The 18,238-nt window shown below is 35.3% G+C and overlaps 1 protein-coding gene across 6 annotated transcripts in view; it reads right to left on the bottom strand.

Moving 5' to 3' along the window:
• The window catches only part of MPDZ (multiple PDZ domain crumbs cell polarity complex component), a 160,073-nt gene that overhangs the window by 65,071 nt on the left and 76,764 nt on the right, over positions 1-18,238 (bottom strand). For 5 of the 6 annotated variants that reach the window (XM_032306254.1, XM_032306257.1, XM_032306259.1 and 2 more), the window contains 8 exons: positions 17,617-17,763; positions 16,591-16,755; positions 14,648-14,836; positions 12,890-13,099; positions 11,104-11,220; positions 8,617-8,784; positions 2,409-2,693; positions 2,014-2,137 (listed from right to left, as the gene is read on the bottom strand). In XM_032306254.1, coding sequence (XP_032162145.1) covers positions 2,014-2,137; positions 2,409-2,693; positions 8,617-8,784; positions 11,104-11,220; positions 12,890-13,099; positions 14,648-14,836; positions 16,591-16,755; positions 17,617-17,763 — 1,405 coding nt within the window. The remainder of the gene's footprint in view (positions 1-2,013; positions 2,138-2,408; positions 2,694-8,616; positions 8,785-11,103; positions 11,221-12,889; positions 13,100-14,647; positions 14,837-16,590; positions 16,756-17,616; positions 17,764-18,238) is intronic. The other variant, XM_032306258.1, reaches the window with a different exon arrangement.

The following is an 18,238-nucleotide window of genomic DNA, read 5'->3' as shown; positions in this document are numbered from 1 at the left end:
CACAATCCAAAGGCTCAGTTTATAAAACCAGGTATGCTCAAACCATGACTCTTACATGAGTCTCCCAACTGCTTCCAAAATACTTTACCAACCTATGCCAGAATGGTCTCCAAACCCAATCTGACCCTGTCACTCTTCTGCTCTCAGCAACCACTGCCCATAGGAACCTCTGGCAGGCAGGAGGATCTTAGGACAGGCCTGTGTCCTGCACAGGACCCCTGGAAAGTGTATCCCACCTATCACTCCATTAGCAAGCATCAAGTCTCACTCTGCCCACTGTCACACCTCACTTCATCCATGCCACACAAAGTTCAGTAATGCTTCATAGGTCTCTGCCTCAGCTCTAGCAGCTTCCCAATTATGTGATAAATTATGTGATAAATTTTCCCTAAAGTCTTTCTAAACTCCTCCATACTCAGAGCAGGGATCAGCTATTCTCTCCTTTAAGCTTTCTATGTTCTTCATATGAACACATTTAGGATTTGATATGTCAATTTGCTTACTCTCTTAAACTCATATTCCTTGAGGGAAGTGGTTAAATTGTGGTGTTTATGCACAGTGACTCGAATATAGAAAACAATAAATGTTCAATAGTTGAATTAAATAATTACACGAGAATAGGGATTTTCACATGGGCTTTGCAAAATCTCTGCCTTATAAGAAGGTTAAAAAAAAGGGTGGGGGAGGATTCCATGGTCAATTAAATGTAAGAAATGCTGGATTCTATAACTTCTTAGAGATCAACAATGCATATTTGAATACCAAAGATACTGAGAAGCAATGCAAACAAAAACCTATCTCCTTAAGTGTAACGTTCCCAACTTCTAAACTTGTAGCCCATTTATAACTTCTATTAACATCTTGTAGAATTAGTATTCAAAGTAAGAGGCTTTCATAAACACTTCACTAACAGATGAAATATTTCTGACACATTTAGATATCGATAATATGTCTCATAATTAACAAATTTAGAAAGTTCTATAGCTTAAGTTTTATATTATTTTATTAAATGTAATACACAAGAAATAGTCAAGCTAAATGAAATTCTTTGGTATAATTCTGCACTTAGCTGCTCTTGGTAGCACCCAGCTGCCACCAAATGGAACAAAATTTAGAAGGAGACAGAGACTGGAATTCTACTCACCACATAAACGCTGTTAGACTTCACTGCCAAGTCTCAAATTTAACAAGGAAACAAGACTCTACCATAGGATATCAATGCAAAGGGCATTGCTTGGTTACATGACAAACGAAACAAGATCTCTGATGTAGAGCTAAACAGTGTCTCGGGCTGCAGCTGGACATTCAGAGAAACTAGTTTATGATTCTATTAACCAGCACCACATGAGCGCCGAACAAATGTGCTCTGCCTCCATATAGTTTTTTAGCTATTGTAATTAGGATTTTATTTCTAAAGGAAATCTTCTTTCCCCAATTCACTAGGTTTTGTGATTATTAACCAGCCTCAACCCCTTTATGGGTAAAAGAGGACACAAAAATCCCACCACCTGGGAAGAAATATTGCATAACTTGCATTTATAGTTTGGTGGTGGCACACCTGGCTGTCTTTTTCGTCTTTATTTCAGTGAATGAAAGAAATTAAATACAAACTGACTTATGCATAACTGGTAACATTCAAAGAAACTAATAATTTACTTTTTCAAAGAATTCAGAATTCCAAATTGCTGACTTTTCGTTTCCTAAGAATTCCTTTTCTGATTTGCTGTTTCATACACAAACAATTCATATATCTTTTACTTGACTGTGAATGAGGCTCATGAATACTTTTAAATAATTAAGAGAGTGAGGATTTAAGCCAGTCAGAAGTAAACAAACCTGTTAACCATTTCAGGAAAAATAAAGAGTACATAAAATGAGAACCAGAAAACCCACAGGAACACTTATAACATCTATTTTATTGCCTACAGCCAAAAATGCTGAAACCGTGTTCAGTATTTCATCTCTGGCAAAGGGGTTGAGAAGGAAGATACATGTGGAAAGGAAGGAACCTACCTAGGCTAGAATTGCCTTTTGCTATAGTAATAGTCCTCTCAAACGATTCTTCAGACAGGTTTTGCAGCATGACACACTCTGCAGTCGAGGTCAGGGAGCTCTGTTGAATTAAGAACTCGGAGCCCTGACAGAAAATAAGTAAGTAAATAAATAAATAAGTCACATGGAAAGAAAAACAAGACTTTGCAGTATGATTTCAACATCACCCCTGTTCTCTAATTGGCTGTTCCTTCTTCAGCAGGAAGCTATAACCAAAGTAAGTTCATAGGTTGGATTCTGAAAATCTTAACGTCAAGAGAGCATTTGCTCTAAGGGCAGAGATCAGCCAGAATACTCCACAGTGCCACTGTTTCTAACCTCACCATAACATACAATACACGTATTTAAAATGTTACCTTTCCTGCTGAATCAGGTAGCACGGGAGAAGGACGTTCTGCACTTGATATCATTTCATTTGATGGGTGAGAGTCAGCCCACGTTCTTGTGTTTTCACATTTGTATTGCTGTTCGGTAGCATTTGCAGGTGTATAATCATTTGCAGTAAAGCCAGAGGCAGGACCCATGCTCAAGTCTGCTGAAGACAGACTCTCATCCTGTCTTTGCAAGAGATTCTGGGTGTACAGTTCCTCCACGGACATGTGCAGATCAAATACTGGATCTGAAGAACTTTCAGTAATATCCTGATGATTAAAGAACAAAAAATAAAAGTCACAGCCAGAGTTACATCAATGTATTTTGCAAGACCATTTCTTAATAAGTAACTAGTGGAGTAAAAAACCATAATTATTCATTACTCAAGAAGCATTAGCAAACATACAAATTCTTCTCTTAGCTGATATTTGCATTATCTTTGTTTTTATAAATGCTTTTGAATACATTTTCTGTAGATCATGCATGCCATGTTCAACTGAGTTATACCTGCACTATATAGCATACATGATATCATTTAGGTGCAATATTGTGTTCTAGTCACAAACAAAATTATAGTTTAATTCACAAAGGAAAGCAAGTGACTTGTATTTTCAAATCTTAAAGAGTAGTTCACTTTCAATCAGTATGAAATTCCTACGTAAGATCAAGAACCTAAAGAAAATATTGATTCTGATTTACAAGAATCTCTAAGGAAAAATAATTTTGATAGGCATTTCTAGATATTTATAGAAAACAGAAAGCTATGCAACTCAAATTATTATAGGGAAAATTTTCATAGACATTCTGCAAGATAAAAAAAGTGAATACCAAGAAGGAGTACAGTAAGATATAGGCTCGACTCTAGGCTCCCTTATTAACAACCTATTCATTACAACAGAACCTCTCCTGACTTTATATTTAGTTTCTAAAATTCCCTGAAACCCTAAAATTCTAGTTCAATGTATACATATGCATCTATTTACAACAGATATATTCTATCACTTATGTGCTCTGGGCAAGCAGCTGCTCCATGAACTGCTACTGAATAAACATATCAGTTTTCCCTTTAATTCTCTTACTAATATTTTTAAAATATAAAAGTAGCATATGAATACATTATCATCAGGAAAGATTTGGGCCATGCAGGTATACATATGTGTGTGTGTGTATATAGAGTATAATATGAAAGCTCTCCCTATGGCTTCTACTTCCGTTTTTTCCACCAGTAGAAAGAGCTGGAACCAACTGAATATCGGTCAGAACTTTTTACTCATTTGCTTACTAAACATGTATAAGTACACAAGTACACTCACACATACAAGCAGTTACACATTTTTAAAACTAACCTAAACCATTAATTAAGTAGAATGCTTTATTTTCTTTCTTGAAGCAACTTTGTACTAGACATGAGAGATTTCCATGTCAGTAAATAAAAATCAACCTCAATCTTCTTATGACCACAGAACCACCCCTAAGTATGAAAGGCCCCGGAGTGCAGACTCCAGAGGGCATGTTCAGACTCTCATTCCTCCACTAGCCATCCTCTGTGCCTTGGTCCCCTCATGGATTAATTGGGGAAAACAGAAGGACCTAGTTCAGGACTACTGGGAGGACAGAGAGTTAATACCGCGAAGTACTAATAACATGTCTGACTTAATAGAAAATGCCCCAAAACTGTTAGCCATTATTGTTATTTGTATTACTCATCTTTGTACATGTGAGAAAATTTATTTAGTATAAACTCCTAGAATTATGGGCTAAGTAATATGCACATTTAAAATGTTGATACGTATCACCAAACAGTCCAATTTTCTCTCACAGAAATGTGGGACTACCTGAGAACTAATCTTGCCAATCCTAAATAAGTTTGGTAATTTGATCTGAAAGAAATATATTCTAGTAAATATAAAATTTAGTATTTACTATGCATGTCCCTGACAATTAATGAGGACACGCCATTTATATATCTCCTGTCGACACTCTCTTCATATAGTCTATCCAACTTCTCATCAGGGGGTTTCCACTTGTTCCTATCATTGACATACTCTGTAGGTAAAGTCTGTAATATATACCACAAGTATTTCCCCAGCCTGTTACTTATCTTTCAGTTTGCACATGTTATATAGATATATATGCAGAATCAAATTCTTTAAATTCTTTATGTAAATTTATGAAATTCTTTACATAATCAAATTTATCAACACTTTGTACTACAGAGTTTCAAAAGTTGCTTAATAAGTTCTTCCACACAAAGAAAAAGAAATGCTTTCTAGTCTTTTCCTTCTGTTTTATAAATGTTTTCTTTTCAGGTTCTCTTTTAACCTTTCTAGAATTTATTTCAGGGTGTGGTGTGAAATACGGATCTCTTTCTATTTTTTTCTAAAAGGTAATCAATTTTTCCAACAGAGTTAATTACATTCCTCTTATCAGCATGTTATCATCTTTCTGGAATTATCAAATATTCCTGGCACAAAGAATTGAGGCAAATGGGAATATCATACAAGCAAGTAATGTCCTTAGACTCTTCAGGAACAATGAAAGGAAACCATCATCTTCCACACTGCTGGAACGCAGACAAGAACCTGTGGGCCCACTCACCCAACTTTGATGATTCGGTTCTAATGAAAAACAACAATGCACATACTATAGAATTAGCTTCTGTATTACTAAATTAATTATAATACTTAGCAGCATATCATCTTCCCCAAACCTCAAATAAAGATAACAATTAAAACTGCTTTTCATCACAAAAGGACTCCAAGCCGCCCTTGTTAACTAGGGTTTACTATAACTCGTGTGACAAAAATTTCCATGCATTATTCATAAAGGAGTTAACACAGACACATAGAAAAGAAAGAGCTAATCAACACGGCAGACAACATACGCCTACTTCAGAAACGTTTCTGGTTGCTGAACAACCAACTGAGTTTTATTTTTAAAAGTCTTATGGATCTCAAAGAAAAGCAATTCTTCCCCTATAAGATGTTCGAAAATAACTCCATAATCTCCTAGTGTAAGTTGGTACCCAAATTGAAGTCTTGCAAAAATCCACATTAACGCGTGCCTCTACTTGATACATTCTTATTCTCCAGGAAATTAAAAAAAAAAAATGAGAGGTTAAATAAAAATGTCAAATACACTTGAAGAGAGCTGTTGAAGGGTGATGAGTGAGTTAGGATGATACCTGGGCACGCTATTTCCCTGGATGATTTATTTATATAGACTAGCTAAGTCCTGAAACATTCACTGGACACAAGCTGGTTTTCCTCATAAGCGGTCCACCACAGAAGTCCTTCCACACTCAGAAAACATACTAAAAGTAGAGCCACTCCCAACTCACCGTCCTCCTCCCATTGTTCCTGACACAAGGTACAGTACTTCCTCTAGTGTTTGCGCACCAACCCTACTGAGCCAAAAAGGGACTTCTTTTGTGCTTCGAGAACTTGCAGTCTTGTCCCTAAGACTTCCACAGTGATTCCCATCATCTTGGCTAGAGTTATTATATTAGTTTTTGATACTAAGTGTTTCTCCAAACAAACAACAAACAAACAAACATTTTGAGCTTGGGTGTGAAGGCAGCAATAATGAGGCTACAGAATGACAGTAAGTAGAGATCTACAGGAATAGGTATATTTATTTATTTATTTATTTATTTATTTGAATCATGGAATCCATTATTTACAACTTCTGGCAGCATACCTGACCAAGGTGTAATTGTTTGTACATTTCTAACCATCAAGGTTATTACATGTCTAGCAAAGTCAAAAACCTGAGGAATCACTGAGATGCTCACACTCTATACTTCTTTAAATCAGTATGGAGGCTTCTCTGTCTTAAATATCATATATTACAAGGTTTTATGTTATCAATTAGAGGGTTCCAAAATGAGCTCACTCTTAAGTGACCAGAAAAAAAAAAAAAAAGGCCAGTTCTAAAATCCGTAACAAATTGCCATTCTGTCTTTTTAAAATAAATTTAGTGCAAAGAAACAGGAAGATGAATACATCACCTAGTTTTTTATTTACATACAATTTTCTGGTAAATATCTTGGTGCTATAAAGACACCGCAAAATAAAAACAAACATAAAAAACAATGTTGCAGAGATTTACCACGATGCAGAAACTGTCCTACTTTCTAAGAAAACTGAAAGCACACAGCAGTTTCACAATGTGTTTTAAAAACATCCTCATTAATGTCTTCTTTGTTGTTTTATAGTTTAAATATTTCAGTTGATAGGCCAGCTTGCCAGAATCTGCTTCAACAAAAGAGTAAACTGCTCGGGAATTTAAAAAAAAAAAGAAGAAGAAGGCAAATAGACTTCAGTAAGCCAATATGTTGTGCTGCATACAGCCAGCATTTGCCCTGTAAAATATATGCTTCTCAGTATGCAGATTGTGTAATCCCTTTAAGTAACAATTACTAAGTTAAACAATGCAATCTGTCCCACTGGCAAGAGGCAGTACGCTATGCTGTGGATTAGGAGAGTCCATTAGGAGATGAACTCAGCTTCCAGCCCCGAGGCCAGTAAAGACTGAACACGTTCCAGACAGGACGCAGGCACAGAGACAGTCTCAGGTGTGGTGAGAGAGGAGCAGCTGCTTCATTCAAGATTATACCTTGCAAACCAATTCAAGGAGATTGCCCAGCATCATTTGCAAGGATAACAGGTGCACCTTGAACATAAAAGAAAATGCTTTGAAAACGTTCTGGCCCCAAAATTACTTGTTAATCAGGAATGGAGGAAAACTATGCTAGACCTATGGAAATTCTATTTTACATCTTATTCAAAAATATAGATATCCTTGCTGCTGAATTCAATTTATATGGCAAATATATATTTCATATATTTAAGAAAGTTACTGTCTAGTCTTCTTATCTTGACTTCTTTTTTTTTAGATTTTATTTATTTATTTGAGAAAGAGAGAGTGAGAGGCAGAATGAGAGAGGAGAAGGTCAGGGGGAGAAGCAGACTCCCCATAGAGCTAGGAGCCCAATGTGGGACTTGAACCCGGGACTCTGGGATCATGACCCGAGCGAAGGCAGCTGCTTAACCAACTAAGCCATCCAGGCGGCCCCTTATCTTGACTTTTAATGTTTGTTTATGGTTTATTTTCAACATGAAAGAATAAAGAAATTATATCCGTACATGAACTCCTTGCCTAGATTAGATGTTAACATTTTGCCATATTCTCTTCAATCTCTCCTCTTAGAAGGATATAATGTATTAACACATCCAGCTGAATTCCCATGCTTCCTTCTTTCTCAAAGAATAACTTCTTTCCTGGAGTTAAAAAATGTCATTCCTATACATTCTTAGTTTTTTTTTTTTTAATACACATACACACATACTCATAAAATACCACTGAAATGTTTTGTGTATTTGTATTTGTATTTGTAGAAAATATAAAAGAAACTCCAACAAATCAATATGAAGACAGACAACACAATATAAAAACTATCAAAAGATATGAAGAGGTCACTGACACAAGTGAAAACCGAAGGACCAACATATGAAACAGTGTTCAACCCACTAAAAAGCAAAACTCCAAATGCAAATTTCAAGCCCAAAAGATAGGGCAGGTTTTAAAATATTACTTACTAAACACTATAAAGTACATCACCAAGAAAATGAAGAAGAGTTGGGACATTTATGCCAATAATCTATTTTTAAAATATACCTGGCACAGATATGCTGAATAGTAACTAAATTCTTCATTCATATCTAGAGACTTAACCATACTTTGCCATTCACTGTGATTTCTATGTAAAGTATTTACTGGCATCATTTTATATAAAAACACAAGACAGTATTAAGTTTAACTTGTTATTAAATATTAAATTAATCCAAAAAATATTTGACTATCCAACTCTACATGAAAATCAATTTTAAAACCATTCAGAAAATAAAGTTATCCTCATGATTTTTCTAAAGCAGACACAGCTAAATAAATACACAATTTGAGAAATACATTCCATTAAAATTTTTCTATCATGTAAGTCCTACTCAGAAATTTGAACCCTTGGCTCTATCATCCCATACAATAGAACCGAGACTTAAATAATACCTAGTGGTCCGAGAGATGCTCAATCAACACTACCTGGACAAAACTGCACTTTAATCTGATAATGAATCCATGACTGGACAAACAAAATGCTTCTAACATACCACTCCCACAGTGTCCCCTCTGTACCTTGGGAGGAGAAGATGGAAGGGAGGGACCATAGTTCAGGCCATCGCTACCAGCGCTGCCATGAAGAGATAAAAGAGAGGCTTGAGTGGAGTAGATACTGTCATTATCAGGAGAGTACTGAGACTCAAATGTAGATTCATCTGCTAAGTCAGCCTCATTTGTGTCCACCTAGGAAACAAAATAATAATATCAGTTGGGAATTCTGGTTACATATATGACATGTCTCCACTTGAGACTAAAAAGAATACCGGCATTCATACTGTTTCCTACATGACCTCCTCACCCTCTTCAACATGTCAGAGACAAACTGGTGCTGGCATCAGTTATGCATTCCACCAATAAGAGGACAACAGCAACAATTAACAAAAGGTCCGGATTGATTCAAAGTTTTAAGTGATTTCATAAATTAAGGAAAATATTTACTTTGTCCAGTTCACATTGTTTTTTAAAACCACCTGCCCAACTTCTAGAATTTTATAATAAAATGAAAGAGGTCAACCCTTTTTCTATTCAACTAAAATAAACTACTATTCAACAAGGCAGTTAGGCAATTATCTATTTATAAAGCTCACTAAAACAATATATTTTAAGTTTTTTTTTTAAGTAGGTGCCACACCCAGTATGAAACCCAATGAGAGGCTTCAACTCATGACCCTGAGATCAATACCTGAGTTGAGATCCAGGGTCAGGTGCTTAACTGATTGAGCCACCCAGGTACCCCTATTTTAAGTTATTTTAAATTAGATTTTAAAACCATCCGAGTTGCTGATTCAGAACTTGCTGGTGATCATCAGAAACCAAAAGGAATATCAGTGATTTTATACTAAAATTATACTAACAAACAAGGGGCCTAATTATGGTGATGGGGAAGCTATAAAGTTATGAACTCCTTTTGCTGGAAAACTCACATAAAGCAGAACATTTCACTAAATATTATCTAAAGCTCCTCTTACTACCTTTCATGGCAGAACCAAGTGAAAGAATCAACTCATGAGGAGCTTAAAGCTCTATTTACAATTCACTCAGTTACACTTTAAAATAGGTAGAACTAACCTAATTATTATATTATCAGCATTTTCGGTCTTGATGGCAAAATCCTATGTGTTCTACTTCTTTGTGTGATTTCAACTTGTTTTGCCGGAAGAATTATAAATTATACCAGGTCTCATTCTTGCAAAAACATGACAAGAATATAGGTTTGCCACTTCCAAGTGACCCTCCCTCTAATAATATATTTTAAATACATGTTCAAATTCACTAGTGAACTACTGTGTGGAGGTTTACCCTTCACAAATGTTTATCAGGTACAACAATCTGGAAAGTAAATACTTCACATCACTATCTAGATAGATGGCATTAACTAAGCTTTGTGTCATGGATTATTGATGATCTTGTAATATGATATTATTGTATTTATTATAATATACACTAAAACTTTCCAAAAGGCAGTTTCAGGAGCTGGTTAATTAAAAAATATTAACAAGAAGAACTATCTCTCAAAAATTAGGTTTATCAAAATCAAAGAAATAATTAATACTCTGCTCTAAAGCAAGATGTGCACAACTGGTTAGAAATACATAATGGAGAATGCCATGGGTTTTAAACCTCACTCTATTCTGATACACTAAAACAAGGATTTCAAAAGCTGGGCACATCCTTTCTAGTCATACTGGGTACTTTTTTCCCAAAAGGAAAGTTGGGCCAGGAACCTGGTTTTAATAGGAGTAATGGAATAGGACATCCAATTTTTATATTTATGTTGTATAAATGTCATGTTTATTTATATCTGGTATTTAGCTTTATATCTTAATTATTGCTATAGTATTGTCTCGCTACTAGAAAATAAGGTTCTTAGCAGCAAAATTCATTCATTTATTCATCAAAGTGACTTCCAGTGGTCCAGAAATATTTATTCTAATGAATAATTTTATATAGATCAAGTAAAAATATAATATCAATTTAAAATTTTGTAGTAAAACAGTGATGCTTATTATATTTTGTAATCATAGTAAACACGGGTTTTGACTATTTTGGAGACTTCTGTGTTCTTAATAACTGAACCAATTTATGTGGTTTTCACATTATTTGTATCGAATGGAAAAAAATATACTAGTTACCCCATTCAAAGGTAGCCAAAACAACTGATTAACTGAAAACAGCTAAATAATGCCTAGAAATGCCCCAAGTATGAAATTCAAGCAAACGAGTGCTTCAACAACTTTTGGTATGATGTAAAGATTAACTCTACTAGTTGTCAGAATGCATTGCTAACTGAATTTCTTCCCTAAATCAGCAAATAGTTTCACATGTGTTATGGTTTTTCTTCCTATTTTGAACTATAAGAACCACTAGAATTGAAATGAAAATGTCCGGTTTTCCAAAACATTATGAACAAAGAGTATACAGTAAGATTTTAGAATATTTTGAAAAGCAAAAAATAAGACATAAGATTTCTGAAAGAAGACTTGATATGTTGTGGCCACTAACCAGAGCCAAGTCAGCCCTGAAGACAGCTCTGTCAGCCAGCCCTTCCTCCTCGCAAGAGTGTGGTGGGTGGAGAAAGGAATCCTCCTTAGAAGAAACATACCCTTCTTCTGGTGAAAGCTGCAGGGAGAAGGAGACTCAGTGTTTGAGGAGGAGTTTGAAGGAGAACAGCAAAGAGGGAAGGAAGGAGAAAGATGGGGAGTAGAAAAAAGTAAGAAGAGAGGGAAAAAATGGGAATGTTTTCACATGGTAACACATGACTTAGACATAGAATGATGAACATGAAATATGATAAATATTCATATTTAATGTTTTTATTTGTTAAAGTACAATAAGAACATTCTTCTAATACCAATAATACCAATACATCATCTGTTAGATGAAAATCCCTTCTAATTTTTTCATTCTCCTTATAAAAGATCAAAATCAATAATTTTTTTGTATTATATAATAATCTTCTGGTCAGTTTCATCTGCCAAATATTCTGGCTAAACAATGACTCAATGTAAAAATAAGTAAGGGGCCTTTTAGGTGTTAAGATATAAAAGAATTTGCAGGGGGGAAAAAACAACATTAAAAAGAAAGGATCATCTTCTCTCTGTCATCCCTTACTAGAGTATTATTTTAAAGAATGTCATTTACTTGACAAGGAATGTCAGAGAACCTTACAGTGAAGTCTCTCAATTGAACATAGCTTAAAAAAGAAAAACCTCTACATGTACAGATTCTAAATTACATTCCTAATCTATTATATCACACTGATGGCAAACTTAATATATTCATTCCAATCTCTAATAAAATGGCCTAAAATAGATTGTCTTGCCTATGTCACCCTGTATCAGCAACACATGCAGAAGTTCCCTTCTTTCCTCTGTTGTCAGAAATATATTTTCATAGATTACCAAACTTCGTTGTGGAATACAAAGTAAGGCATGAAAAATCTAATTAATGTTGCAAATGTATTAACAAAGCTTACTATTTGAACAAATTCTTTCATAAAGTCAACAAATTGTTCTTTGATGTTTATGCAAATGTACCTATGTGTTTGTGTTTTCTTAAGAAAAGGTGTATTTGCCCTTTGACTTAAAAATATATTTATACATTAAAAAAGCCCCACGAATATTGAAAATGTCTCTAATATTTACATGCAATTCAGTGGTAAGTGCTATGTTGTAATCACAATATCTAATAAACATACTGACATTATGTAGCATGAACTGATTAGTTGTTTTTAATACTGCACTAATTAATGACAAGAGGAACATTGCCTCCCAGAAGAAGAGCCACAAGCTGATGAACCCACTGTGAAAAGTTCAATTTCTTGCTCTGCAGTAATTAGACAAGAAATGTGTTGAAATCAACAGAATTCAGGACCCTAACCCACACTGACAAGAGATTCTATTTTATTCCACTATAATTAAAGATTGCACTGCTAGTTGTGAATGCCCTTAAATTTCTCTAATACCCCACCATATCGGTACAGGCATTTTAAGGCATTTTTGTTTTAAAATATTCAATTCTGTATTCATCATGACCTTATTATCAAAAGCATACCACAAAACCATAAAGTTATAAATTTATTTCTGAATCTCATTTTCTGTCCTTTATTCTTTTAAAAAAATATGACTCAAAATTAAATCTTTATACTCAAACAGATGGCAACCATATTGACGAAAAATACCAAAAATCACAATTCACTCATGAGAACACTTTCTGAAGCTAAAAGTAAGCCTAAGAGCCATTTTGTTTACAAAATGAAAAAAAAAATTGATAAAATCCGAATTCTTACGGGTAATGGTTTAGCAACTCCGATTCTCACAGTTCCCGCTGGCGCGCCCTTCAAAGCCTGCACGGCCTCCTCCAGACTGCTGTTTTCCAGGTTAACATCATTGACAAACATGAGGCGATCTCCAGGAAGAAGCCGACCGTCCTTTTCGGCAATGCCGCCAGGCACCAACGAACGAATCACGATCACAGTGCTCGCTGGATCAATGGGATCCTGACAAAATGAGGAAGGAAAGAAAAAATTAAAGAAGAAGGTAGCTCCTTTTTAATTGAAAAAATGGTTTTCACAGATTGGCCACTGAATTATAATGAATGGGTAACTGTTTCAAGTCTCACAAAAGAATTTTCATGCAACACTTCTCAACAGAGGAGTAAACCCTATCTCCATTTTTAGGAGTGTAGGAAGAGTTCCCCTAGAGCATGGCATCCTTAAGTACCAAGCTGTTCCTGAGTAGACCACTTCAACTGTATAGATCACTACAAAATTATCATTTTAACTTTTTGATAAATTGTCCAATCTTATAGCTATCTTGTGAGGCTGGACATCAGATCCACAAATTACTGACAACAGCATCTGCTTGTTTCTTTTTTAAAGATTTTATTTATTTATTTGACTGAGAGAGAGCACAAGCAGGGTGAGTGGCAGGCAGAGGGAGAAGCAGGCTCCCTGCTGAGCAAGGAGCCCAATGCAGGGCTCCATCCCAGGACCCTGGGATCATGACCTTAGCTGAAGGCAGATGCTCAACCGACTGAGCCACCCAGGAACCCCTATAACAGCTTTTGTTTAATAGAATGTTACTATTGTGAGACATAAGTAGATGTGAGTGTACTAAAAGGTCAGGCCTATCTATTACAGAAAGAGTCCATGAAGTATGTGATGATGCAGTGTTTTCAGATATGCAGCAACCTTAGTGTTAGAACAAGGTTCCACAATCAAGCCCTATAAAGAACACAACTCCTGGGAGTCATTGGAGATGGCTCTCTGGTTCGGTATTAATTAATGAGGAGCAACAGCTGTGCTCTCTCACACAGGCATAAACATTTCCTCAGTTACTCAGCACAGAAAACAACGCAGGATAAGCATGCTACACTTGACCAATTTAAGCTTCTTTATAAATCTAATCATTTAGTCAATGACAAGAATCCCATTCAATTACAACTCAGGAATTCACTTGAGACGAAAGAAGTATTTAATACTTTGAGTCTTGAACTATTAATATGAAATATGAAATATGAACTATCAATGATGAGCATGGAAATAAAAATGATTTAGATGTATTCCCCAAATAACAAAAAAACTATTTCTATAATATTTCTAAAATGTATGTTCTTCAAATTTTCAATGAAAGTTCAAAGTTCAATGAACTCAGTGTTAAAAGAAACCTTACAATTATATAATAAGCCATATAAATTATTATTTTGGAAGATTTGCTAGAAACAAGGAAATGTCTTTGGTAACTGTAAAATATTAACTACCTTTTCTTTTATCTACAATATACCTTGAGTATATATTATCTTTTTTATTTTTTTTTAAAGATTTTACTCATTTATTTGATAGAGAAACAGCGAGAGAGGGAACACAAGCAAGAGGAGTGGGAGAGGGAGAAGCAGGCTCCCCACTTAGAAGGGAGCCTGATGCAAGGTCTATCCCACGACCCTGAGGTCATGACCTGAGCCCAAGGCAGACGCTTAAGGACTGAGACACCTCCAGACTCATGTATCATCTTTAAAAATTAAAAAATTTTAAATAGAATGTACTTACCTGATAATCTAAAATGCTAAAACCAAGTCCTTTGTTCCCTTTCTCCAGCTCGATATGCTGCACATCAACCTCCCACATGGCCAAAGGTCCTTGAACCTCCTCTGCATTCTGACCCACGTCGTCGGTCATCGCCAGCACAGGATCCTCAGTCTCTGAGGACCCAGTGAACTCCCCTAGATCTACATGAGGCTGGGTAACAGATCGGACAGCTCTTATTTCAGGGGCACTAGATTAGCAGACATGTACCAACACTACAAGGAAAAGGGAGAGTCCCAGCATCTGTCCAGAACAAACCACTCACAAATTAAAGTAGAAACAGCTTATCATGAAACTTTTACAAATTAAGGCAGTAATTACTGAAGGTTGTTAAAGTGGTAGAAATACCTAACATAAAACTGGCATTAAAAATGTATAGTTCAAAGATCTCCTACAAAAACACACAGTGGTTATATCTCAGCAGCATGAGTGTGGGTAGTTTTCACTTTTTTTTATCAGTGTCTATGTCACCTCTGTAGTCAGAAAAAAAATGTAAATCTACTTTGATATTAAAGAAAAAATTCTCACGAATAACAACTCAAGATGAAATGGCTATATGTAGAAGTTTGTACTCTCTGCAAACAAAGGTTTTAAAATGTTGTGACTTGAGCACATGATTATTTCATTAATAAATTAGCATGCACAATAATAGCAAGACAAGATTTGAAGTCAGAGTGGCATGGGCTTAAAGGCTGTGTCTATGATTTCTTAACTGTGTTGCCTTGAGCAATATTTGTAACCTGAACTTTACAGTTACCATTTGATAGAATTGTTAAGAATTAAATGAGTTGACATATATAAAGCACTTGGCACAGAAATAGAAATATAAAATGTTAGCTTCCTTTCAGCAAAAATAAAGTGAATCTAAGTTAATTCAGTTGTCTTCATCTGTATGAACATACCAAATTTCAGGAAGACATGTTTTGATGACGAAATTCTAGTTTATATACTATCTTTCCTGTTAATTATTACACATCCTAGGACCATGGATACAAATCTGTCCACCTGCTTTATTGTAACAATCCCATGCATAACACATAAAAATACATATGAACATATATGGTGCTAGAGTTCTATGTAATTTGGAATTATGTCTCTTATTCACCCTATTCATCTCATTGAATATTACTTTCTTCAAAGCTTTCAAAATTATTCTACTATACTGATTCCTGCAGTATACTGTAAGTCAATTTCTAAGATTATGTCTCATTATACCTTAAGTGAGATTTGACTAAAACTCAAATTACATAAAGTCCAAATCTTAACTTTGGATATCTATGATGAGTCCTCAGAAAAGCTGATGAGCTCTATTTCTTGATATTTTCATGTAAATGAAAAAGAATAAGCAAGTATTATGGCCTCAAATTTTTCACATTTAAAAAGTATAAAAATACGCAAATAAGATCTAAAATCACAGAGAAGATGTGTCCATCCATATGATAGCTATTCCTAGAGCAGTCACCTTGTGATACCATTAAATATCTTCTGTTTACCACATTTATACTATATACATCAATTTTCTCTCCTATAAATGGGCACATTATGAGTATATTTTTCATAGGAATATTGTGAATAAATTATCAAGCATAAAGGGCCCAGTAATACCTAATATCATTATATTACCTTATTTAAACAATAGAACAACCCTCTGAAGACATGCACTGTGATGTAGATTTTACAGAGGAGAAAAGAGAGATTCAGAAAGATGAAATGACCTGCCCAAGGTCCTAGAGCTAGTAAGTGTCAAGCCTGACTCAAATTCACATTTGTCTGACTTCAAGGTCTTTCCTACAACCCACTGATTTTGAGGAAATGAAATGCCAAATGAAAGAAAAAAAAGATTTAAAAAATTGTAGATGCCATTTAGACTTCCCATTATTTATTCCCATTGGTCTCAAACCCGATACCTTTTCTGTCAGTTCAATGTCACATAAGTCCAGGCTATCCAACCCTGTCTGGCTGGTAGGAGGCACAGTTCGTCGACAGCACACCATTGTCACTTCTATTGGCAGTTCTTTTAAAATAGTCACCACATCTTGGTGACTTTCCCCAAGCAAAGTTATGCCATTCACCTGTGCAAAAAGAGAAGTTGCCCAAGAGAGAACATTTCATGAGTACTCTTTTGAAAGAAATCTTGTATTAAATAAATACGAATTTTAGGATGATTACTATAGTTCTGCTGTGCTCAGAACCAGTTACCTATAGTAGTATGATCTAAAATGTTAGAATTGTGTAGAAAATGGGACTTGTAAAGAACTCAAGAGAAATCACTATCGTTCACCCCTATTTCATGTGCCAGAGTAGTAGTTTGAAAAAGAAGAGGTAATAAAAAATAAAAAATACCCAGGACTGAAGAGAAAAGGAACAGATTACTCTACAAAATGACGTTTTATATCACTAAATGAAAAAATCAAAATGGAAAATGGTACATGTTTTATGCCTGTATGCTTTTAAAGTGGAGGGAAAGAATATATCCAAATCTTCTTAGTTCTTCATTCAACGTATCTGGAAGACTGCGCGGTACCAGGTATGACAGTAGTTACCTAATGAAGGGTGATGAGCACTGGCTGGATTAGCACAAAGAAGAGACTATTCACCATCTATGTTCTTTGTGATTCTGGAACATGTGAAAGTAATACCTCATCTAAAAATTGAAGAACTGTTTTAAATTTTTTAAAAGAAAGTTTTAACAGTTCTCTGGACTGAAACAAAGGAAAAACACCCAGCATGGAATTAGGTCTAAAGATCAATGCACAGATTTGAAATTCCTACTTTTGGCGGATTTTTAATTGCATATTTGTCTCAAGTACACTTTGGGGGGGGGAATTTAAAATAAGAACTTACTTATTATGCATAGTATTATTACACATTAAGCCTCCTGCAGCCTTTTCAGAATTTTATTTAAGGGGACGGGGAATGGCATAGCTCCTTACTTCCAACAGCTCATCTCCACTGAAAAGCTTCCCACTGTGTCCAACAGGACCTTCTGGTAGAACAGAGCGAATAAAATGATGTCCCACTGTTGCTTCCAGACTTATCCCCAACCCACTGTTCTCACTGAACTTGCTCACATGGGCCACCTGGAAGAAAAAAATCATCATGAATCTAGCATGTCTTCATTTGTTGTTTTTTCTTTCTCTCATGTGTATATTTTATGTTGACCCCCCAAAAAGTCAACTTTCTCACAAAAGCTTCAAAAATCTTCCTGTGGAGCTACAAAGCTTTGGAGCTTTGTCTCTGAAAGAGTAATGTTTATCCATGTTTATCCAGTAATGTTTCAGGAACCAACACAAATGCAGAGGAGGGAGTCAGATGCCAGCACTTGAGAGACTGTGCAGGGCAGTAATCTCAATGACCACGGATGAAATCAAATGCCTGCACTCGAACAACAGTACAGAAAAGACAAAAGAAGACACTTATGTGCCAGGGACTGGGCTAACCCTATTACGTAGTTTATCTCGTGCTTCTCATAAACCATTCCAGTGTCTATCCTTGTTTCCCAAATTAAGAAAATGAAGTTCAAAGAGGATGTCTTACCCAGAGTCACATAGCTAT

The sequence above is a fragment of the Mustela erminea genome, chromosome 12 (genome assembly GCF_009829155.1).
Source record: "Mustela erminea isolate mMusErm1 chromosome 12, mMusErm1.Pri, whole genome shotgun sequence".
NCBI lineage: Eukaryota > Metazoa > Chordata > Mammalia > Carnivora > Mustelidae > Mustela > Mustela erminea.
The sequence above is the reverse complement of the archived record's forward strand: the minus strand, read 5'-3'. Positions and strand labels throughout refer to the sequence as shown.